At 46.0% G+C, this 25,142-nt stretch overlaps 2 protein-coding genes across 2 annotated transcripts in view; one reads left to right on the plus strand and one right to left on the minus strand.

The window, feature by feature from the left end:
• Positions 1-3,151, plus strand: part of ITGB5 (integrin, beta 5) — a 59,686-nt gene extending 56,535 nt beyond the window's left edge. Inside the window, 3 exon segments of the mRNA XM_009887268.1 lie at positions 501-617; positions 1,796-1,962; positions 2,556-3,151. Of these exon segments, the coding sequence (XP_009885570.1) occupies positions 501-617; positions 1,796-1,962; positions 2,556-2,651 (380 nt within the window). The 3' untranslated portion in view covers positions 2,652-3,151.
• A 16,728-nt stretch (positions 3,152-19,879) lies between these two features.
• Positions 19,880-25,142, minus strand: part of UMPS (uridine monophosphate synthetase) — a 5,894-nt gene continuing 631 nt past the window's right edge. Inside the window, exons 2-6 of the mRNA XM_009887313.1 lie at positions 24,797-24,950; positions 22,603-23,271; positions 21,741-21,916; positions 21,080-21,194; positions 19,880-20,179 (exon numbers count right to left, since the gene is read on the minus strand). Of these exons, the coding sequence (XP_009885615.1) occupies positions 19,998-20,179; positions 21,080-21,194; positions 21,741-21,916; positions 22,603-23,271; positions 24,797-24,950 (1,296 nt within the window). The 3' untranslated portion in view covers positions 19,880-19,997. The remainder of the gene's footprint in view (positions 20,180-21,079; positions 21,195-21,740; positions 21,917-22,602; positions 23,272-24,796; positions 24,951-25,142) is intronic.

Here is a 25,142-nt window from a genome sequence, read left to right on the forward strand (position 1 = left end):
AGCAGACGGGGTCGAAGTAAGAGCGTGTGTATGTGTGAGGTTGCATCTAATTGCCATGTAACGTTTGCTGAGCGCCACATTTTCTCGAGCAGTAGGTCTGGACGCTGCTCAATTACGATTTGCAGAAATCGTGATCAAAGTGTGCTGCTTTCCAGGCTCAATCCCCATTCCTCCACTCCCCGGCACCCATGGGAAGCCCTGCTCAGCTTGCAGAGGAGAATTGTGCTAATTCCTAACGTTAAACCTGCCAGTTAAGTCAACCAAGTGCAATATTGCAGCTTTAGACATATCCCATTAGAAAGGACGACTAGGTCAAAATCAGGGGAACCCACACCATTGCAAGATGTAAGGGCCCCCCCCGGATTAGCTTAAAATGAAGAGGGTGTTGGGAGCATTTGTGTAAGAAATTAGGATACAAGAGTTCTGCAGTCTTTAGGATATTTTTTTAATATATATATAAAAACCAAAATAAAACTCTGTAACCCTGCGTCTCATTCCAGAAACGGATGACCCGAACGCCATCCTCTGTGCCTACCCGGTGAACAACTGTGTCATGAAGTTCACCTACTTGGAGCTTGCCAGTGGGAAATCCAACCTCACCGTCCTCAAAGAGCCAGGTCGGCCCTCCCTCGGGTTTCCTTTTAATAGCACAGGCTGCCTTGGGAGAGGCGATGGGCTGCTGGAGAGCCTGGTGGGTTGCAAAGGGCTGGTTTCACTGGCTGCACAAAGGCACACGTGAGCAGATAAACCACGATGATTTAAAATAAAGTGCTTGACAGCGCTGAAACCCAGCTCCAAATGCTCCCAACTTAGTAGAAAAGGATTCTGAGAGTGAAACATGCACCTGAGCTGCCAGCGTCGCTAGCAAGCAGCTGAAGCAGTTTTTACCAGCTTGGGATGCTGAAATTAAAGCCAGCCTATTTGCCTAGCAAAAAGCATGCTATGTGTGGATTTGGAGATACAGCCACCGGGAGCAAAAAATTCAAAAGGGGACAGCTGGTGCTGCTGCTGGTTAAGTCGGGATGTTAGGAAAACCCCACGCCACCTATGGATTTCTGCATTTCCGAAGCGCTGGCTCTGGTCCAGGCAGCGTAAGGGCTGTGTGTCCCTGCTCTGCTCCCCGGGCTGCCGCAGACAGCTGTGCTTCCCCCAGCGTTATTTTAATCACGTGCAATGCAGTTTCTCAAAGAAAACCCCATGTGGTGTTGCAGGACGAGCTGGCGAGCACCCAGCAGTAGCTTCTCCCGATCTGCTCTGGTCCTCCGAGGCACAGGCCAGTATGGGAAAGACTGAGATACTGCACATTTTATTTTATTTGTGCTCTGGCTTGCACTTAATTGAAAGACCAGTTGATTAGCTGATAGTTAATGTACTTACTTAGGTGCCTATTGATCACCTGCCTCCATGTGGGCCAGAAACTGAGCTGGCTTTTGTCAGAAGGCCCTTAACCCTCTGTGTCCCACGTGGGTCACCCGGCATTAAAAACAGGCGTTGCTGTTGGACGCTGGCACTGCAGCACTGCTCTTCCTGTGAAGTGCTATGTGACATCCCGGCTCTGGTGACATCCATGAGAGCTGTACCTTTGACCTGCCTCTAGCCAGGAATTTATCTAATAAAAAAAAAAAATCCCTTTGGTTTCAGAGAGGACTGTTGCTTTTTTAAATTTAGTCACTGCTGCTAGCACTGCCCTGAGGTCGATTGCTCAGTGGCTGTGGTCCAGGTTGTTACGTCCCGCTATCCTGATCCGGGATACACTCGGACCAGAGCTAATTGCCTTCTCCCCACTCATTACCAGCATGCAGCTCAGCCCCCAGTGCCGTGACGATCGTGCTGGCGGTGATCGGCAGCGTGGTCCTCATCGGCATCATCCTCCTGGGACTCTGGAAGCTGCTCGTCACCATTCACGACAGACGGGAGTTCGACCGATTCCAGAGTGAACGGTCCCGGGCCAGATATGAAATGGTGAGCCCCGGGGTGGGGGTTACTGGCCGGGGGGGAGGGTGTCTGTCAGGATGCACCGTCAGCAAAGAGCTCTGCAGTGATGGAGAAGGGTGGCAGGCATGAGGGATGCGGTTGACTGTACCCTACGGTGCCATGCAGCCGGGCTTTGGGATCTGGCACATTGCGCTGCCCTTTCCCTTGGCAAGTCACAAATATTCTGCAAAATTATGGCCAGGCTTTGGTTTCCTCCTGCATTTCCCAGCAGTGCTGGAGGGCTGAAGGAGGTAGGGGAGCAGAGACCAAGCTCCGACTGTGGTGGCATCCAGGTTGGTCAGGTCTTTGAGGAAGCCCTTCTGGGAGGCTTCCTGTTCAGGTGGGGTTGCCCAGCATTTGAGGGCATCACCTGTGCCTGTAGACAAGACAGAAGGTGAGTCTGATGGACAAGCTATGGACAGACACCACTGCTTTTGGATCTGAATGCACATTTCCATGAAAGCCAAATGCAGAGCTATCTCCAAATTAATAGGCACAGAAAGGGGGGATTATACACATTTTTGCCATGACATGGATTTTGTTCCTCACCTTTGTTCTTTTTGTCCTCTCATTTCTCCAAGGCATCCAATCCTCTCTATCGAAAGCCTATTTCCACGCATAACGTAGAGTTCACGTTCAACAAGCTCAACAGGTCTTACAATGGTACAGTTGACTGATGGGGTCTCAGCACCTGGGACTGCTGTGGACAATTGCTTGACTGTATGTGCTGCTTCCCCACTTGAAGATGGGATCCTCTTCAGGGGCAAGAATCCCTTACGACAGGACCGGTCGATGACCAAAGCCTGTTATTTGCACAGTAAGGAGAAAAGTCTGGTTCATTCTGAAGGCACGGACGCGAAGGCAGGCTCCTCACCTGTGCAGATGGACTCCGAGCCGTGCGCGACTCCATACCCCAGCTTTCTGGATATATTAAACCTGCCAACTAAGTCAACCAAGTGCCATATCGCAGCTTTAGACGTATCCCGGTAGAAAGGGTGACTAGGTCAAAATCAGGGGAACCCACGCCATTGCAAGATGTAAGGGGGGAGGGAATTAGCTTAAAATGAAGAGGGTGTTGGGAGCATTTGTGTAAGAAATTAGGATACAAGAGTTCTGCAGTCTTTAGGATTTTTTTTTTTATATAAAAAAAAACCAAAATAAAACTATTGTGCATATATGATGCTGTGAGTAGTGTTTATTGTTGCTCTGCTGAGCCCCCCACCGACAGACTGAACTGGGACCTGCTCCTGCGAGCACAAGTGGCGCTGCCTGATTGATTTATTAATAGAGCCTTATCGGTCAAAGCACGGCTATAAAAATAGGAGCTGGAGCCGCAATGACTGCCGCAGAAGGTATGTTGATTTAATACGCTGGTTGTTGACCCAGGGCGGGGGGTGCCACAAGGAGCTCTCGTGTGTTAAACAGACGGGAAACTGGTGGGAGCCTGAGGGAAATTGGAGTTCAGTCTGAGGAAACTAAATTAAACACCCGTTCCTTGAGGTGTGCAAGTAGGCATCAGCCTGGGTGCCTGCGGGAGGGCGGCTGGGAGCGCACAGCAGCTCACCCAGACCTCTGACTTTTTGCCAGAAGACTGTGGGGTCCAGCAGAGCCTGGCTGGAAAAGCAGGGGAGCCCTAGGCTTTCAGCTGGAAAGGGAGCTGGATAGAACCCGGTGTTGTTGCTTCACAACGTACATTTTGCTTTGGGTTTGGGTTTGGTTTTTTTTTGCTTCCCCCCCTCGAACAGCTCCCCCAGCCCCATCTGTTTTCTGGGGGTTTGGGTTCCCCCGGCTGACAGCTGCAGCTTTAAACCCGCACAGACTGCAGCGGGGCTGCAGCTGCCGGCAGGAGAGAGAAGACAGAGCAATTGCTACTGCCTGCTTTTTTCTTTTGCTTTTTTCTTTTTTTTTTTCCCCCTTTTTTCTTGTCTCTTTGCCCTGAACAGATCGTGCAATAGTCAGCTGAAGGAAGCCTGCCAGGGAAAAGCAAAAACAAATGGTGTTCATTGTTTTGACTTGCTCTTCTCATTGGAAAAGAGCCACGGGCCCATCCTTCCGGATTTTTTTATTTTATTTGTTTTTGCCTCTATAAACAGAAGCTCTTACTTGTTCAGTATAAACAGCTCTCCTTGAAGAACTTTATGGTCCCTACTCCTCCTACCAGCAGCACTGAAGAAATGCAGCAGACCACACTAAAAATAGCTCAAAATGGGAATTTTTAGGAGGGCAGCAAGTGGCACATTGGCAGCATCAGCACTGATCAGGGAGGGGAAAAAAAAAACAAAACCACAAATAAATGAAATCCGTGCCCTGTCTTCCCACATGAGTCCACCAAATCTGCCCTAGCAGGGAAGGAGGGTGCATACATACTGAAAACAAGAGCAAGGACAGGTTCTGGCTCTGTGCTGGTTCTGTAACCCACCCGTGCATGGGCTGGGGGTGCTGCCCCCTCCCCGCAGCCCCACGAGAGACAGGACAGGCCTGAGTGCTGCAGAGGGGCGGCTGTTCAGAGCTCCATGTTTCCTACACAATGTTGAAGCCCAGGCTAAAGTTCGCAGGCTTGAGATGCTGCGTACTGAATACCTGGGACTAACGCTGCCGCCTGGGATGGAGCATCCATGGGGCAAATTCAGTTCTCGTGACCATCCACTGCCTGGTGCCAGGCTGGCAAGATAGATCTCATCACCATCGCAAAAGAAAAAGTAGAAAACAGTCAAAAAATAATCATCGCAAGCAGACAGAGCAAATTTTGGCTTGGTTCATGTAGCTGTCTCACGCAAGCCATACTGCCCCAGGCACAGCAAGGGGGAGCAGGAAGGAAAGTGGAGGGAAAGGAAGGGCAGGAACATTTTAAACCAGCTTTGCCACCCAAAACAGCAAACACTGTGAACACAGCTCTGCTGCAGTTAATTTGCAAGGGACCAAGCTGTTTAAAAACAAACCCAACCCCTTTGCTTTCTTCTTTTGCACTCCAAAAGGGAAGGCACTCCCTGCCACCCTTTCCCTTGCAGGTTACCTTTATGCCGCGACATTTCCCAGCAGGCTGGGTTAGAATTGAGGGACCGGACAATTAAGGCAGCCGTAGGGAACTGAAGTTGGACTCACCACGAAGGGGTGGTTTGGGTAGGGAGGGGTGCAGAAGGACGAGAGCAAGGGCCTGGGGACAGGACCACAAGTGCCCCCCTTCCCCTGCAAGGGGAGACTTGGTCGTAAAGCGAACGGCTCTGTAGAGCAGCCAGGGAGCAATGTGGGGAGCCAGCAGGAGAGGGAAGGGTGCCACAGGCCAGCCTTAGAAGTCAGCGTCGCAAAACGAAGGAAATAGGACTGATTGCTGCCAGCAAAGAGCATCCTGCTGCCTGCGGTGCTGGGCCAGGCAGCGCAGAGCAGACCCCTCCCGACTGCTTCCCCCCGCCCCCAAATTTAGCTTCTCCACAAGGTTGCATCTTAAAAAAAAAAAAAAGAAGGAAGTGCTGCTAAGGGCAAGAAGGCTTTGCTTTACTGTGTAAGCAGATCTGCCTTTACCCTTGCAAAGTTAGTGCCAAGCGCAGTCATGGGAAGGGTGTATTTCAGTCAGCAGCAGTTTATTTGTGTCTGTAAATACAGGCAGCCTGACCACAGCTAGCATTCCTGAATGAAAACTACGGCAGAAGGCATCGACGGGTCACATGTGATGGAAAAATGTCAGTGCTTGTCTGGCCACCCTGGAATCCGGATGCCATTGCAACATCAGCTCCTCCTGTTTCCCCAGCCACAGCTGGAGGCTGCTGCCGCGCAGCCCCTGGGGCTGGCGCTCACCAGCCTTTTCCCTGCGCTGCTGGTGTTTCTGGGGAAAAGAGGGATTGCATCCTACCTTGGGAAAAGTCAACGCCAATGGCAGCCTTGTTTGCTTTGTTAACGGTGGAGGTGCACCGTAACCCTTTGCTGTAACGCAAGCCTGAGTGAGACGTGCCCACTTTGCATCCTCTTTGCTCTTTATGGTGGAGCGAGAAGGTGCTCAATAGCTGAAGGCTAAGCCCAAGCTCTGGAAGATGAATGCTCCGCATTCTTGAACCCGTTTAATGGTTCATTTCTGCAGCCATGTGGAAGGCGAAGGAGCTAGTGTATTGAGGAGAGGGTCACTAAGACGTGTGGCAGGAAATTCCAAGGCGAGACAACTGACTACATCTGCAGCCCAGCAGCATCTCCCGGCCCTTATATCCCAGCATCACCTCCATTTCTGAACACACATTGAACTGGAATTAACTGTTGTTCCTCTACATCCTGTTCACTGCCAGCCTGCAACAAATCAACCAATACAATACAACAGAGACACAGGGTTTTATTTCATCCTGTCCCTTCCTCCATGCCTGCTAGTTAGTGCTGGTGTCCACTAGACGCAGCCCAACAGAGACACGGGGGGTTTATTTCATCCTGTCCCTTCCTCCATGCCTGCTAGTTAGTGCTGGTGTCCACTGGACGCAGCCCAGCAGAAACTTCTCCATTTGGCTCTCGACCCAAAAAGGTTACCCAGCCTGTGGGTGGGCAAAGGTTGCATCTGTGGCTTCACGGGACATGCACAAGGATGTGGAGGATTAATTTCCTAAATTATTTTATTGCATTTCTACAGATCATGACTATCAAGGCGAGTACACTTATGATTAGTATATTTATACTACAAATTACTACCAGAAAGCAAATATATGTTTCAACAGCAGCACAATCAGTATTAGTAGCAAGTCTATACTTCAATATTAGAAGTTACTAGAGAATTACTAGTAAAGCAGCAAATATGTTTATCACTAATTACTTATATGTGTACCTATATATACATATATGTGTATATTTAATGTTACCGGTGCTAAGTGCTCATCAAACTCATCCCAGAAGTGGGGCCAGTCGGGCAAAGTCTCACGTGGATGATGATCTGCATCACGGAGCCCGGAGTCAGCCAGGCAAGGGTCCACTCTGCCGAGCAAATGTCGTGGGGAAAAGGCATTCATGCACAGGCACTTCTCAGAGAACGAGGCTCTATTTTGGGTAAAAAGCATGTCCTTTTCATATCACAGAGATGTAAGAGGTTGAAGGACACCACCACCCAGAGCAGCCAATAGATGCTGTGAATTCCTGTTTTTCCCCTGGCACAGCCAATAACTGGTGATGTTTTCCATTATCTCAGACCAATTTTTGTATTTCCAGACTGTTTTTCTGTTCTGTCAGCTAGAACAGTCAATGGCAGTTACCAACACTTACTTTCTCAGGATGTTTTCTCCCTTTTCCAGTCTTTTTTTCACCTTTCCAGATGATAACGTGCTGTTACAGTTCCTCGGTTTTGCGCTTTTCATTGAAGGTACCTCAGGAGGTCTCTGGTTTCTCAGCTCCCAGCTGCACTTCAAAGATGCCAGCTGTGCTCCTCAAGGATGCTCGTGGTTCCCGGCATTTTCGCCGTCAGTATTTGAGCAGACATCTTCTTCTGTGCAATACATTATTCCCCCTTACAACCAGGTCATCTTTATGGCTGCTCCCATCACTCCACCTCTCGGCCTACAACCACTGATGGGTCACTAGGAGTGAGACTACACCCTGCTTGGTGCGTCTCTCTTGCCTCCTAGGGCGTGAGGTGGAGGAGACTCATGTCCTTGTTGGGCACAGTGTTGTTGCAACTACTGGGAGGGTTTGTTGGTTGAGGTACGAGTGTACAGTACCGGTTTGGATAAAAGTGATACAGTGCTTTGATATGAGGTACACCAGAGAAAAGCACAAACGTCACTGAGGTGCACCATGTCCACTCTCCGGGGTCTAGCAGTCAAGATGATGGCCATGGCTGGCCCTGGGCAGGCGCTGCTCTTGGGCTATTTGGTGGATGTGTTGCTGAATAACGTTCCCTTCATAGTAAATATGTTTGACTTTGTTAGTGTAGAAGCAACGGGTACTATTCATTAATACACAAATACCCCTTTGGGAGCCTGAAAGATAACCCAAGGCCCTGCAAATGTGGACTAAGGGGTCCAGGCCACATCTTATCAGGACTAACAGTACCAAACCGAGCTGGGACTAGACAGAACTAAAGCTGCTACAGCTGCACACCTGCACACACACCAAGATGGGGGGGTGAAAACAAGTCAGTCACTTTACACTATAGACATCTGTAGCTCCTCTCCATGGCAGCAGGCTGCACAGAGGGTATGTCCCCTTGAGCAGGGACACCTCTCAAGGTGACTCCTCCGGGCTGAGAGACCCCTTGCCTGGCATCTGATGTCTATAACGAGGTAAGTGATATTTTACATTAGGTCTAAAGGTATACTGTATGCTAGCAACATTTATATATCCAGCTATAGCTTAATTATTAGAAGTATAGTAAGTACTAGAATGTTCGACTGCTGTCTAAATCATCATCCAATCACCATCTAAATTGTAATTTAAATCGTCTTTTAAATCATCGTCAGATCATTGTTAAATCACTGTTTAATTAACATTCAATTATTGCTTAATCACCATTTGATTACCATTTGATTTTCATTCACTCATCAATTAATTACCATTTGATCATCATCTGATGATTAATAAAACCCTTTCAGTTAACCCCACAATGATGACTTCTCTTAATATTCCACCTGCGACAGTAGCCAACTGTGAGAGCAAGTTAGTCTCCATCTGTAGGCTCTTTAGAGCATCCGTAGTAGCATTTTGAGTGATTTCAAGCGTAGCAGAAATATTAAAAACAGCTTGTTTTAATTCAGTGACACCCAAGTTTGGGAACAGGGCACATACACACTTAGGAAATTTAGGTTGTCTCTTTACTGAGGGTCACACTATGTCCTGGTACCTACAGGTAATGGTTGTGTTGAAAGTTAAATGTCAAATCTTGAGATTGGAATGCCTAAGGGGTGAGACGTGCTATGGTACAAATGCCGGTCCACTGTGGTGGTAGACTCTTAGAGGCCTTAGTGCCACAAAGCCAGAACCATCCAGGTGTTAAAATATAGGCCACCAGCTTCGCCTGGAGTCATGTTTACAGAATGAATTAGAAAAACAATTCAATTTCATTAGGCACATTAATTGGAGTGTTCAAAGGGGGTTACAATTTGTACAGCCAGATATGTTGCTTGGGCCACATATGTCCCAATTATCATCAGTACTAAGCCAACCATTACTCTGTAGATGACAGCATGTAGAATTAGGACCGCTGAGATTATATTATCTTTGACAATTCATGTTATTAACGTTCCATGTAAGATGCCAGAGTACATTAAAAATCCCTTTGTTTTCAATTGCTGATTCATTATTTCAGGTCCATGAGGTTTTCAGGATCAATACAAGCTTGTGTTCTGTCACATGGACAATGAAACCATGCTTGGGTATGATTGTAATACAAAGTGTAATCACAATTGCTTGTCTTTCCCACCCAAATTGAATTTGTGTCCCGGATCATCATAATGCACCATGGGACCTTATCATATGAATATAAATATGAATCATATGAAAGGCGGTTGTTGATAATTTGTTGTATTGGGGAGTAAGTGTGCCAAATTTGATTGATAACGAGATGTTTCAGGACAGGTTCTGCTAACCACCAAAATTTGGCGTCTAATGATCAAGGGTGGTGTCAGCAATACCAACAATCTAATCCGTTGCCTGCTTGAGAAATTGTATTCGTAAATTGAACCATGTGATCACTGTTCCATCTTTGAAATAAGGGAACAAGCAATAGTGTTATTACTAGATGTGATCCAGTCATTGTGTATATAATATAACAATTATATGAAAGTGCTCATGACATCGTTTCATTTCATGCCACTTTGCCAAATCAGTACGATGAATAAGGTAGGACCAAAATCCAGGGAGAATAATCTGCGTTTCCCACTGCTGATGTTGCAGTTAGGGTGACCTGAAAGAAAAAAAAAACGCTTCATTCCTTTTGGATATTTGGTAATTTGGATAGCCATTGCTTAGAAATGAGATGCTTGTCAACCTGGTGATCAAGTATCTTCCTTTAATTTTCCATCTTTTAGTTTTCCAGTCATTATATATATTGCAGCAGCACCAAGCTCAACACCCCCTTGCCTTTCCATATGGTACTGTCAATTCCCCCCATAAGCAGAGGTGTCCCCTCGATGTGCTCTGTGCATCAACATCTCCCGGATTGCACTGAGCGTGCAACGGATGGCACAGCAGTGAGAGGAGCACCAGCAGCAGGGCAGCCAGCAGTGGCGAGGGACACACAAGGACAAGGTGAGAATACAACTGAACAGGGGCTGTTCCCCAAGTGACTGAAGGGAACCCGGCAGAGCAGGTGATTTAAACAGGCTGAAACAATATTTCTGGAGCTGGAGGGTGAGAGCAAGCAAGCCTGTGGGAGGTGTGACCAGGTAGATGAACTGCTCTGCATGGTAACCGAGCTGCAGGAGGCGTTGAGCAGACTGAGGAGCATCTGAGAGCCTGAGAAGAAGGTTGACCGATGGAGCTGTGCTCTGCCATCTATAATGCATGGAGGCCAGCTCGGCGTGGCCACTATGAAATCAGGCCCAGGATTCCTTTTGTACCAGGAGAAAGGCGGTGTTATGAGTGTATTGGGTTTGTGTGGCAAGGTTTTGGTAGCGGGGGAGCTGCAGGGGTGGGTTCTGTAGGAAGCTGTGAGAAGCTTGCCCCGTGTCTGAAAGAGCCAAGGCCAGCCAAGTCCAAGACAGACCTGCCACTGGCCAAGGCCGAGCCCATCAGCAACAGTGGTAGCACCTCTGTGATAACATATTTAAGAAGGAGGAAGGGGGGGAACCTGCACAACGGCAATTGCAGCTGGAGAGAGGAATGAGAATATGTGAGAGCAACAACTCTGCAGACACCGAGGTCAGTGAAGAAGGAGGGGGAGGAGGTGCTCCAGGTGCTGGGATAGATTCCCCTGCAGCTTGTGGTGAAGACCATGGTGAGGCAGGCTGTCCCCTTGCAGCCTACGGAGGGTAACAGTGGAGCAGATATCCACCTGCATCTCGTGGAGGACCCCACGCTGGAGCAGGTGGGTGCCTGAAAGAGGATGTGACCCCATGGAGAGCCCACACTGGAGCAGTCTGTTCCTGAAGGACTGCACCCCACAGAAGGGACCCATGCTGGAGCACGGGAAGAGTGTGACAAGTCCTCCCCCCGTGGAGAAGAAGCAACAGAAACAACAAGTGATGAACGGACCACAACCCCCATTCCCTGTCCCCCCATGCTGCTGGGCCAGGAGGAGGTAGAGAGTTCAGGAATGAAATTAAGCCTGGAAAGAGGGGAGGGGTGGGGGAAAGGTGTTTTTAAGATTTGAGTTTATGTCTCATTATCCTACTCTGATTTGATTGGCAATAAATTAAATTAATTTTTCCCCCAAGTGAAGCCTGTTTTGCCCGTGAGGTAATTGATGAATGATCTCTCCCTGTCCTCATCTCATCCCACGAGCTTTTCATTACATTTTTTCTCTTCCCTGTCCAGCTGAGGAAGAGGAGTGATAGAGTAGTTTTGGTGGGCACCTGACCTCCAGCCAGGGTCAACCCACCACAATGAGGGACAGGGAGGGGTGGAAGAAGGTTACTGCACAGAGCTGTGAGAGAAACTCCTCCTTACCCTCTCAGATACCCTTACGGAAAAGGTACAAGGCCCTGGGTATGGCAGATGAAGCACATAAAGAGACAGAAACAAATGCTCTCGCCAAGGTCAGATAGACCAACCCCTCACAACAAGACCTACATTAAGACCAGCGTCAAGAAGAAACAACGGTGAGTTGTGGTCACCGGTTACTCTCTCCCCTGTGGAGCAGACCAGACCCTCTTCTCAGGGATGTTTGCTGCCTCCCTGGGGCCAGAATTATGGATGTCACCAGATGACTGAAGAGCTTAATACAGCCTTTGGACTATTATCCGCTCCTGCTCTTTCATATGAGTACTAATGATACTGCCACAAAACGACTAGGGTTGATCAAAAGAGATTTCAGGGCTATAGGAAGAATGCTAAAAATCTCAGGAGCACAGGTAGTGGTTTCCTTGATCCTCCCAGCAACAGGGACAGACTTCAGAAGAAACAAGCGAGCCCAAGATAACAATAAATATATTGCTGCTTCTCTCTTATGAGTGAAGCGTACCACTCCATCTGTGACAATGTCCTACATGCAGGGTCTTGGTGTCATGGACCCCATAGCGTGATATTCTGAAACACTGTGTTAATAAATGAAATGCTGCTTCATGAACACCTGCCCGAGCCCAGGCAGCACGGCTCTTTAACAGACCATGAGTCAAGTAATTATACCAAACTCTGGAAAACGCGCTTGCCAGAGTCCTACGGTTCCCAGAGCGATCACGCATTATTTGGACCTTACTGGGGGAATCACCTCCGTCATCTGTGTATTTGTATACTGTCACTCCTGGATCCCGTGGGACTTTTTCTGATTCTTTAGCTAAAGGCTGGTGTGACAACGTGGGGATATGTCTGAACACTGAGGGTAATTGGGTAAAAGCAAACTGTATTCTGCTCCAGGTAAAAGCAAATCTGTCTCAATCCTCAGGTTGCAATGGGACTGTGGAAAACGTTTTTTTTATATCCATGGCAGCCATCCATGGCTGGGCTGCTTGCTCTATAGAAAAAATACTTGTAATAGAGGGGACAGCGGCATGTTAGAGTCCAGTATTTTCATTTAATTTACAACAGCCTACCATCAAACCCCAGGTGCTGTTAGAATTACGGACAGGCTGTACAGGGTAGTTATATGGTGAATGAGGTCTCTGAATAACACCCCGTTGTCCTAAATCCTGGATGACAGCAGGTATGCCTTGTGAGGCTTCAGGGCTAATACAGTATGTGGGTGAAGGGACTTTTAGGTAACTTGAGTGCCGCCTCTAACAGAAAAGCAATAGCCTCCCCAGCAGGTATTTTATTGATAGATTAGAGAATTCTGGGTTTGAGAGCCTAATGGAGTATTAATACTCTGGGATTTTAATATATGCATACTCAAAATACTTAAAAGTCCCACTGCCAGTGTAGGTCTCAGCGTCCTTCCACTGGACAGAACCAATTTTATCCTGCCCATGGGAAGCTCTCACCTTTTCCTGGTAATCACTACTGTAGAAATCCTTTCTTGAGATTTCTGAATTTACCCAGAGGCACCCTTAGCTTTAATCATTGATACTGAAGCTCCTGTACCCAAAAGAAAAGAGATGGAATATTTGCCATTCACTATTAATAGTATACAAGGGCACTAATACAAATTCTAAAATTTCTGACCACCTGTGAGAGGTTGTTGGGTCTCCCTGGGCCAATGTTGGGAGATCCTCTATTCATTTTTGGGTAGCGGGGTTGGGGGAGCGGACAGAACAAGGTTGTCGGGGATGGGGGAGGCAGGGGGACTAACGTTACCAGACCCCTTCCCTGCCCCGGGGCTGCTGGTGCCACCCCCATCGCGGTTATCCCACAGCCTCTGCAAGACAAACAAGGGCATCCCCTCTACCTGGCCTGCTGTGAATCCTATTCCTCGCAGGAGACCGCATAAACGTCTCCGTTCCAGATCACGGTCCTGTTTGCCACAGGGTCGTTTTGTGTCGGATTGATTAATTTCAGCATTTTGAGCATTTTGTCCCTTGTTCTTATTCCTCTGACCTCCCTTTCGCATCTGGATGACCCTGACCCGACCTTCCCTTTTACAGCGTACTGTTTCAGGGGTGCTTCCCTGTTGTTGCCTCCCCATAAGGGCTGTCCAATTTTGCAGCCCTTGGGACATTATGGTATTCCAGTCCCAGGTTTCATGGCGTAACATTAAGGCCAGGTTCTTCGGCCCTCCGGGTGCTGCGTTTTGCAAGAGTTTGAGTTTCCCTGATGCTGTTGCTGGCACAGCCATCATGTCCTGGGGTATCACCCCTTGTCCCTTAAGGACGTCCCAAGCTGCCAATCTCATCGTCCACCCAGAAAAGCCATCAGGAGTACTCCAGGGAGGGGGAGGGAGATATCCCCGCGGTCCCGGCATTTTTCTAACAGCATGTATTATCGAAGATAACAGGGAAAAGGTATTTGCTCCGGCTGCTGCATCAGGGTTTAGGAGAAATACTCTTCCTCCCAGGAATATTTGTCCAGCATCAGTCTGATTAAGGATCACGGTTCCAGCTCCCAGCTGGTAGCACCGCACCACCCATCCCACCCAGTCCTCATGGGGCTTTTTGCCATACTGCAAGGACAGCTGCCTTAGCTGGTCTGTGTTAAAATTCGTAGCGGTCACTGTGACCCCAGTCTGCGGGGGAGCGCCTTCCTCTCCAGCAGGAGCCGGGAGTTGTACCGGGGAAGTTTTAACGCTAGGGTACAAGGAGGCTGCGTTATCCACACGATGCTCGAGTAACGAGGCGGGGGTGGAGGACCCGCTGCCAGAATCAAAGCCTTCCTCCTCGTTATCCGTTTTCAGTACATGCGTCTTTTCAATGATCTCGCTCTCCGAGACCAGGCACGTAGGCTCTTGCTCTAGCTGTCGTACAGCCAGAGCTCCGAGGTTTGTTTCTAATTGTCGAAGTAATTGATTCGTAACAAAACTAGGGGATTCAAAGCCAACTGCTCGTGCTTCTGCATCCTTAGCTTGCTGCAAAGCTTCAAGTTCCTGCCCAGCAGTGTTAAACAAAGCGCCTGCGGCCGCCAACGCCTCCGTGAGAAGCCCGATGAAGGCCCCCTTGCAGTCCTCTGCTTTGCATTTGTGACTGTCCTGCCACTTCTGAAACTCTGCTCGCAGCATCTCCCAATTCAACCAATTCTCAGACACCCAATCCCTGTCCCACCGAGGGGTTTTCCACCCCTTAGCCTCTTGCCATTTTCGCTGCTCTTCTACTGCCTTCTCCCAAGCATCCATGACCAGTGTATCACAGAACTCCGCTTCTGACACCAAATAATGCCACAACCCAAAAGGGTTACCCGGCTTGCAGGTGTGCAAAGATCACAACTGTGGGTTTGCAGGACTCCGTCATGCACACGGACATGGAGGATTTATTACCTACATTTCTTTACTTCATTGCCATTTACTACTATCAAAGTATAGTTATGATTGGCAAAACAAATATATCTATACTACAAATTACTACCAGAAAGCAAATATGTATTTCAATCAATATGAGTAGCAAATCTACATTTCAATATTACAAGTTACTATAGAATTATCACTAGTAAAGCAGCAAATATACTTACTAGTAATTACTTATACGTGTGCCTATACATAGATATATTCAAAAATATTACCGGTAGCAAGCGCTCATCAAACTGATCCCAGCAGTGGGGCCAATCAAACCCATCCCAGAAACGGGGCCACTCAACAACGGATGAGGTCTCGGTTGGATGCTGACCTGCGTCACGGAGCCTGGAGTCAGCCTGGTGTCCCTAGCGAGGGTCTGCTCTGCCCAGAAAATCTTGCAGGAAAAAGGGGTTTGTGTGGAGGAAAGAGGGTCCATTTGAGTAAAAAGTGAGTCCTTTTTATATCACAGAGACATAAAGAGGTGTAGGACACCACCACCCAGAGCAGCCAATAGATGCTGTGAATTCCTGTTTTTCCCCTGGCACAGCCAATAACTGGTGATGTTTTCCATTATCTCAGACCAATTTTTGTATTTCCAGACTGTTTTTCTGTTCTGTCAGCTAGAATAGCCAATGGCAGTTACCTCCGCTTACTTTCTCAGGATGTTTTCCCCCTTTCCCAGACTTTTTTTTCACCTTTCCAGATGATAACGTGCTATTACAGTTCCTTGTTTTTGCACTTATCTATGGTATCTAGGGCTGTGTCTGGTTTCTCAGCTCCCAGCTGCACTTCAAAGATGCCAGCTGTGCTCCTCAAGGATGCTTGTGGTTCCCAGGCTGGCCGGCGCTTTCTCCATCAGTATTTGAGCAGACATCTTCTTCTGTGCAATATTTTCTCCCCTATAACCAGGTCATCTTTATGGCTGCTCCCATCACCGGCCTAAAACGATACCTCTCAGCAAAGCAGAAATGATCATCTGCAGGAACGCTGCAAAATTTTCCTGTCTTAAGTAGTCCTGTTTGTGAAAGTATCTTTTGTATAGCTACTATTAGTTGTTCAGGAACAGATCAAAAGTGACAACACTAGCTTAGCTTCTCCTCCTGCAACACCTATTTGGCCTAGAGACAACCTATGACATACCATCACAGTTCTGCTCAGGAGACCATGCTGTAAGCAAGAACTTCTCAGTTACAGCCTTCCTTGGGCTCTTCTCCATGCTGGCCAGCCTTTACCTACAGCCCTGCATTTTTGCAGCCTCACTGTGAATAGCAAAAACTTATCAGAAAACGTTCAGAGGAGGACAGGAGTCACGCAGAAACAGAGAACCAAGACCGCAGATGAAGTCAAGAACCAAGACCGCGGATGAATTCAAGAACCAAGACCGCGGATGAAGTCAACCCAGACATGCAGGCAGGGTCACCAGTCCCAGCCTGCAAACGCCTGGCAAAAGGGTTTGAGGAAAACCCAAAGCTGGAGCAGGCACCAGGCTGAGTTTTAATTTGCTGTAGCATTCAAACATGAAGCTGTACTTGTCACCGTGGTACGACCAACCAAGAACCAAGAGTGATTACAAACAAAACATCCAGCCTGTCTAGCCCACAGTCCAGTTACAAGTCTTCCAAAACAGAACATTTGCCTGAGTCAGTGACCTCCAAAACTCAGATCTGGAAACAAACTTCCTCTGGGTGTTTCACATTCCTTTGGTCCTGTTCCCTAAACGCAATGTTTGTGTCACTTGCTAAAAAAATCCACAGCAACAGGCTTTCCAAATAAATTAAAAGGGAAGTGATTCAGTTATTTTTCTGGGATTACGTCTCAAATTTTTATAGAAAAAGCTTTGGAAACTATATTGTGACCTGTCAATTACTGGTTAATAAAGCAATGCTGATACAGTGACAAACAAATCATATTTTTAAGGACAAAAATGTTAACTTGGCCGCTTTTAATTCCGAGCTGGGTTTATCAAGATTTTGCAAGAATTTTAAGCCTGAGTAAAGCACCGTACTTATGCACAGTTATACCAATTAAAGTGCCCAGGCTGAGTTCCCTTGACACAGCACTCCTCATGCTAGACAGAGATAGCACAGCCTCAGCAAGATAGAGTGAACTTTACACACAAATATCAAAAGCTACATAACAATCCCTTAATGGTTCCAGCTTGTGCTGGTCTCTCATGCAGTCCCTGCTATGACTTGCTCAGAAATAGCAGCAAGTCAGCCCTCTTTATGCTGCCAGCACCGATGCTTGATCACAGTCCTATTTCACGATGAAAAAACGTGGTATCTTTTTATTCTGCTATAAACAATACTCCAGCGTGGATTAAGAATCCCAATTTCATGTAAATACCTACTTGGCAGATAATATAAATCATGTGATAACCCAGAAATTTAAATATAGCTTTATACCTCTACCCCAGACTCAATCAGATCAGAGAGTGAACTGCAAGACTTTCAGAGTCATATATTATGATGCAAATGAGTTTTGTAAATTGTGACCTAGTTCCCATGTTAGGAACAGTTGGGACCAACAGCAGGAACTATGTGATGAATGTGAGCAGTGGGGGCAGGCAAGGAAATTAACATTTGTTCTTAATTTGAAATGGATTTTTAATCACTTCCAGGTGCCCTAAAGAAAGTGCACACACTTGTTTACTATAATCATTCTGACAGAAGAATGCATATAGGAGGTAACACGTTTTTGTTTTACTAATTGAAATGTTTGGGACATTGGTGTCAAATGAAGCACCAGAATACAGCTCTTTCTGGATGATTTATTGAGTGCACAATGAAGGACTGGGAAATGAAGTTTTTCAATTGATATGTTCCTCAGGACTTGTTTTGTAAGGAAAACGCATTGCAAATATCCTCTAAAATGGACTGGGTATTAGATCACATCAATCTCTCCAAATGTAGTTACTATTTTTTCAGCTAGAGACCTGATAAACTAGCTCTCAGAAGACCCTGCTCAGGGATTTAGCTGCATAGATGTCAGCCACCTGCTTAACATGCTTTAGCATAGTTAGTGGAAAATATTGAACTCACAAAATTCTGCTTGCACTGTAACAGTGAGTCTACAACAACATACGGTGCTGAACTCCAGCCGGAGGCAGCTATCCGGTAAACTCTACTGTTCTAAACGAGGGCACCAGCAAGGGTGTAACCATTTGAAAACCAGACAGATTTTCGTCCTAAGCATATCTAGAGTTGGTATCATTATTGGAAACTATTAGCTGTAGAAGAGTTAGGGTGTCAACTATCCTGAAAAACAGAGTCTCAGCTCCCTCTGGTGGAAAAGTAATTTTCTGCAAAACAGTTTAAGTGAGAAAGACTTGTTTCTGCTACAGGCCTCAAGGCCACGAGATAATTAAGATGAGACAGTAAACAAATCCCAAATCCTCCATTCACTTAGGACTGGAACTTCTTAGAAGTTGATGTGAAACATCACGACTCCCACACTATTGCAGGGCAGTTGCACAAGACAACGCACTCAGCAATTTCCAGCTGTGGAAGGTGGCCAGGGGAGCCTTTACCTTTCCTGGATGAGTTCTCCAGATGTAAATTATGGTACATAAGATGACTCATCAAACAAGTGATAGTCCTGAGGAAAACAAAACACACACACACACACCCCCAAGTAAGTTCTCCTATTCTCTCCATTGTAAGCAACTTGTAAGCCCCATAAGATGACCCCTCCCCAAAGAGGGCCAAAGCACACTTCCAGGGCATGTGGAGCATGAAAGGGTAAGGTCATCACCCCCAACATGCCCAGACAGTGACGAAGTCTTTCAGTTGTACATTTCTGTGCTCTGTTGGCAGTAAGACTTCAATGTCACACATACAAGAAGCGTAAAGCAAAGCCCTCAGATCCAAGTCCGCGCATCTTGGTCTTAAGACATTGCGTAAATTAATCCAACCAAAAATAATAAAAAAGTCCTTTTGAACTTCAGCACAACTCAAAATTATTTCGAAAGGCTTAGTGACAAGTCCAGTACTAATGCCAAAAACCTCTTCTCACTAGATACAGATGTTCCTAGTCCACAGGTAAGCATATTAACAAAGACACCCAGCTTCCTTCTGCGTGCTTTGCATCAGCACAGAAATAGCAATAGTCTAGAACTGCATCACCATTTGTCCTTGCCTTCTTGAGAGCAATGAAGATTCAAGCCAATTTCCACCACATGTACACTACATTTATTTAAGGTTATTCCATCCTTTCTAATCCAAACCAATCATACAAGATATTTCTACTTCTTCATTGTGAAGAGTGGAAAGTAACTCCTGGAAGTATGCCAGCTACTGTCACAAAAAGTCAATAAACAGAAAGTACATTTCTGTTTCTCATGAGAGGCATCAACAGCTCCACTGTAATTAAGCACACAACTAGTTGCTCTGACAAATTCTTTGTAGCTCCTGTAGACAGAATCATGAGTAAATCCTGCAATCACAAACACACCAGAATGACTTTTTACTAATAATGGGGTTCTGAAAACAGTATTTCATACTGCCACAGAAGGAAGACTTATAGATCCAATGAAAGGAAAACAGTAGCAAAAACGTATTTATTAAAAAACACATTATTCGATTTCATAGTGAGGGATTAAGACCCATAGTTGCTCCTTGGAAACAGCAGAGATGAGTAATCCTTTGACAGTGGGACAGCAGGTCAGGTCTGCAGGTGAAGTTTATCGAGAACGGTTTCCACAGCCAGAAGAATTTGAAGGTGGGGAAAGGAACAGAAGCAACAACAACCAACCAAATACCCTTGGAGTGTTTCATGCAACATTTTTCAGCAGCGAAAGGCTATTAAGGCTGAAAACCGGTGTTGTGGTTTAGGTTTGAAGTTTTGGTTTCACGGATTCAAATATTAAAAAAAACAACCATGGCATGTACAACTTGATCTGTGTGTGTGCAATTAAAAATAATTTAGTAACTAATGGATTTTTCTTCAAAAGGGCAGTTTTCTACTGGCTGAAGTGTCTACGTGTTTAACTGGAACTCTCACAATGACTGCAGCTCCATCAGCTTTGCTTACTGACAAGGAAAGCAGCCTGCTTTTAATCTTCTGCATGAACACCAAGTCTGCTTACGTAGCTCTCCCAAGCTGCCTTCCTGTACTTCTCTGCTTCTTGAAGACGGTCTGAGGCTGACAAGATGCCACGTCCCACAATAATGATATCTGAACCTTTTTCACTAATAACTTCCTTGGGGCTTAGGTACTTCTGTCCAAGGTTATCACCTGAAACAGAGACACCATTTTTTTCAGTTCATACAAAACTTTATCTACTAAAAACCTTCAAAGAGGTGCTAGAACAGATAATCTTCTTTTCATCCAGGTGCTTTGAGATGACTCCCAGAACAAGCTGCTCCATCATCTTCCCAGGGATGGAGGTGAGGCTGACCGGCCTGTAGTTTCCCGGGTCATCCTTCCTGCCCTTTTTGAAGACTGGAGTGACATTGGCTATCCTCCAGTCCTCAGGCACCTCACCTGTCCTCCAGGACCTTTCAAAGATAATGGAGAGAGGCCCAGCAATGACTTCCCCCAGCTCCCTCAGCACACGAGGGTGCATCCCATCAGGCCCCATGGATTTATGTATATCCTTCGCCTTCTTAAAACAGGCACATCCACAAACATTCACATAAAAGCTTGTAATTTCACTTTAGGTTTCATTAGAATTAAGTATTGCAGAGAAACACATCTCCCCTGCCTGGTTCAGTGATAAACTGTTTGGTCAATGTAAGACTTCCAACTCACTGATACTGCATCCTTATCAGTATCAACAGTGTTACAGTTAGACCTCTGTATTTCTTTAAAATTTTTTTTTCTACTCCTACTGAGTAGTTGTACATTTAACCTAACACCTATCTGAAGACATTTCACACGTATCAAGGACTGTGCTTTATGGTATGCACAGACCTCAGCACATGAGCAAAGCTGCACAGCCTGCTAGTTGTCTTTCCGAGCTCCCAGGAAAGATCAGCATACCCAGAAATAGAGAAGGCAGCCCATAATGGCAAATACAGACTCCTCCCACCAGAGAAACGGCAAACAAACCCTCTTTAGAAGTCACTTTTTCACTGAAGACTAGATCACTTACTGTATTTACAAACAGACTATAAATATTCCAGAAAAAGTTACCTCCAGCTTGCAGCTGCACGCCCGGAGTTAAGTGAAGAAATTCTGGTTTATTACTAACTCTAGATCCAGATATGAATCCAAAAACGAAATCCAAGTTGTCTTCAGCCATCTGTACCTGAAGATCAGTAAACAGTTACAAACAGTTCCCTAAAATTAAGCTTGACTAGCAGTCCATTTCTCATCCACTCTTCGACACATTAAGCTGTGCAGGACAGGAGTACGAAACACCTGGTGTTGCTTTACCAATATAAAGTCACCCAGAGCTGACTCACCCCTCGCTGGTTGTGCTGCACTTGCAGCAGGAACATGAACATTATATTTCTTTCTATGTTATAAATAATACAATGAATGAACTTAAACTAATTGGAAATGTATTGCTTAAGGAAAAAAAAAAAAAGCAGGGGCGGGGGTGAGGGTAATAGCGAACTTGGCACATTTACTAGAATTGACAGTGCGAACTCCAGCCACCTTACACCACTAGCCTACAGCTGCAACCTTTAAACACCACACTGTCAGATTCCTGAGTCTCCACTGGAAAAAAGAAGCCCTGTTATAGTCAGAGCTGGACAGACTGTTGGAAGTGCAAATACTAGAAGCACACAAAACCTCCCTGTTACAACGCTTTACAAGCTGTTAACCTGAAACAAGACTGCCTACTTACTGCAGCTTTTGTATATTCACCAGTTGCAAGTGACCCTTGGGAACTCATCTCGGCAATCAGAAGACAGCCACGCTGGAGAGGAAGACCTACTGCCTTCAGACCTTTCACAACTCCAGAGCCTGGAACCACATGGGCATTAATGATGTCTGACCAGGATGCGATTTTGAACACACCACCTGAGAACATGGATAGCAAGACATAGACATACTGTTATTAGAAGTGTATTAAACAGGAAACACGAGTTAAACAAAACAAGCTGCAGGCTAAATCCTTCACATTTTAAAGGACAGTTTTACTACTGAAGCTTGACAGTTACAAGTTCAGTCTCATCAGACAGTCTAACCACAAAGCATTATCTCTCAGTTTTACTTTTCACAAACACTTCTTAGTATCTCACCTTTAAAATCTATTGAGGTGTTCATGGTAACCTAAAAATCTACTGTCACAGGTGCCACCTTTCAATACACCATGCAGATCATAAGGGACATATGCATCAGAAAAAAAAACAGTTCTACAGTTGCAGACGCAACATTGAATGAAAGCTGTAACGGGCACACAAGCACACAGTAGCAGGCCACCTTAAGAAGCCACGCTGCATTTTCTCACAGCAAACAACTACTCAGAGGTACTTACTGAGCACAACCACAGATTCATGAAAAGGTTTAGGTTGGAAGGGACCTCTGGAGGTCATGCCCTCTCAGCAGGGTTAACTTCAAAGTTAGATCAGGTTGCTCGGGGCCTTGTCCCCTTAAGTCTTCTCCAAGGCTGGAGATTCCACAATCTCTCCTGGCAACCTGTGCCAGCACTGCAGTTACACACACCAGCAGCAAAGTTACAGTAAATCGAGGTTGATGATAATCACCTTCATATTGATGTTTCACTGTGTTTCCAATGTCTGCAAACTTCCTGTCTTCAAAAATCAAGAATTCATGTTGATCTGCGAGCATTCTCAACTCCTTTACTACCTCTTGGGTAAAATCATTCAGGATGTCTATATGAGTCTTCAGGATACAAATGCTGGGGCCAAGGAGGGCAGCTAACTGCAGCAGCTCTTTGGAGCTTGTGACATCAGCAGAAAGGCACAAGTTCGTTTGCTTCTTTTCCATGAGTGCGAGAAGCCTGGCTGCAACAGGATGCACCCCCGGCAGCTCGGCACGAGCACTGAAGCTCAGCTCTTTACATAGCCTTTTCGCAGGAGCGGGGCCGTTCTGAGCCACTGGCTCAAACATGCTTCCCTGAATGAATTTCTTCACCTTTTCAACCATCTCAACGGCCACTTCTCCCTGTTGCTGGAGAATCTCCAACACCCCAGACAACGTGCACACAGAATGCAGGCGAATTCCACATTCCTCTAATCTGGCCTTCCCACCCTGCTCCCTGTCCAGCAGCACTATGGCATCTGTGACTTTTAATCCTTCTTTCTGAAGAACTTCCGCAGTTTCCAGTACACTAGATCCACTTGTTACCACATCTTCAATGATCAAGCATGTTTCTCCTGGATTAATGGTACCTTCCACCAGCCGCTTAGTACCTTAAAAATAAAAGGCAAACACTCCACTAAATGAAGAAAGTTTAAGAGACCAAAAAAACCCTTAAAAGTATCAAAACTTTCACTTGCTGTGCTAATACAAAGATCATATTTGTTCCACGTACAAGCATAAACCGCAGCATATCCTGAAGTCCAATGGAACTGGAATTCAAGAGAATAGGAATTTCACACTCAGTCAGTACACAGAGGTAATTTGTTTAGTTATTACCTGATACCAGTTATCACAATTCTTATCACAGCTCAGTCACTGACTTGTAATTCAATTCATAAAGACTGTTACTTCTCCAAGTGAATAAAATACTTCTCTGTTTCCAGGCGTTATGTTCCATTAACAAAACTGACATATTGTTAACTACACAAATTTTAATCTTTAGGTAAGATGACTACATAATTTTATTATCGCCATGAACTGAATGCTCAGAATTACAAACTGTTCTCTCCACTTATTTAAAACACCTTTAAAGCAGCCAAGTTGTTGGTAGTTCTTAGCGTATTTCCTAGAACAATTAGAAGGAGTAAAGCCCCAAATGCCTTTGCCCTAACCAACAACAGGCACACTTCCATGAAAGGCCTCCCATGAAAGGCCTCCTGGGGGCAACAACAAAGGCTGCCTAGCTTTCCCAGGAAGCAGTGAGCAGCAGGCAAATATTATGCTGTGAGTGCAATGCTTAGACCATGACAGCCTAGAGAAGGAGCATGTGTACAGTACAGCTTTGCATTCCATGTGACACCAAAAACCTTGTGCCAGGCAGTTAATTGCCGTCACAACTGACTTGTCCTTCACAAGAAGGAACAGCAAATGTTTTCACGTCTGGCACACTAACATAGGAATAACATTTAGTTGTGACAAGCATCCTTTCTAATTGAATAGTGTTGGAAGAGGGTAGCTTTTATCATATAGTGAAATCCAGTTGCTACAGTAGGTTAACGCTTCAGACTCTCTCCCCCTTGCCTCCACCAAAATCCAATGGGTAGAGAACTGAGTGCTTCTCACCTGGTCCACCTTGCCCACTGATTACAGGACTACAGGATTATGAAAGAAAAAAGGGTTTGAGAAGTAAATGAAGATAAGACCAGAAACTTCCTTTTAGACTTGATATACAAAAAGTCCCATTTGGGGTGAAACATGGCATTGGTCTCAGCATATTGGAGAAACCGAGTTATAAAGATCAGTTTCTAGAAAAGGCCAATAACCCTGAACTGCAGTAACGGTGCCAAGAAAAAAAGACGCTTCTGAAGCCAAAAAAGAGACAGAGCTCCCTCCCTCAAGTGTCTCCAAACCTACTACAGCAGGATTCAAGCTGCACCTTAATCAGCAAGCAGCTGGGAGAGCCTGACCAGGTTGGGATGCTGTGGGAAGTATCTTTTAGGGAAAAGGGGGCTACTTTTTCAATTGGTGTAGTAACTGGAATGAAGATGCTGCATATTACGAAAGAATCACAAAATATAAAGTCATTTCACAAACAAGACAACAAGCAGACACAAATTCTTGGGTTGAAGGTTTTACCATAGTCTTTTGCTTCCTTCCTCCGTATAAGCATTGGAATCTGATTTTCAGAGCAGATAATTGTGGCCAATGGCAGCGCTGTGTACGGCACGCCACACACGCAGTCATACTGGAGAGCAGCATCTTTGGCTGTTTGAAAGAGAAGATCTGCCACCTGAAAAGGAAAACCAAATAATTCTTTAAGAGTCAGACTGGACTGATCATCACTGAACACATCCATTACCAAGGGAAGCAATGCAAATATATGAAAACCTCTCTCCTTTACACCATTTGACAGCCGCTGTCCCTACAGCGAGCAGACAGCCCGACACCTCCACCCGGCGGGCTCCGGGCCAGCAGACCGCGG

Source organism: Charadrius vociferus, unplaced genomic scaffold (assembly GCF_000708025.1).
Source record: "Charadrius vociferus isolate BGI_N301 unplaced genomic scaffold, ASM70802v2 scaffold385, whole genome shotgun sequence".
Classification (NCBI taxonomy): domain Eukaryota; kingdom Metazoa; phylum Chordata; class Aves; order Charadriiformes; family Charadriidae; genus Charadrius; species Charadrius vociferus.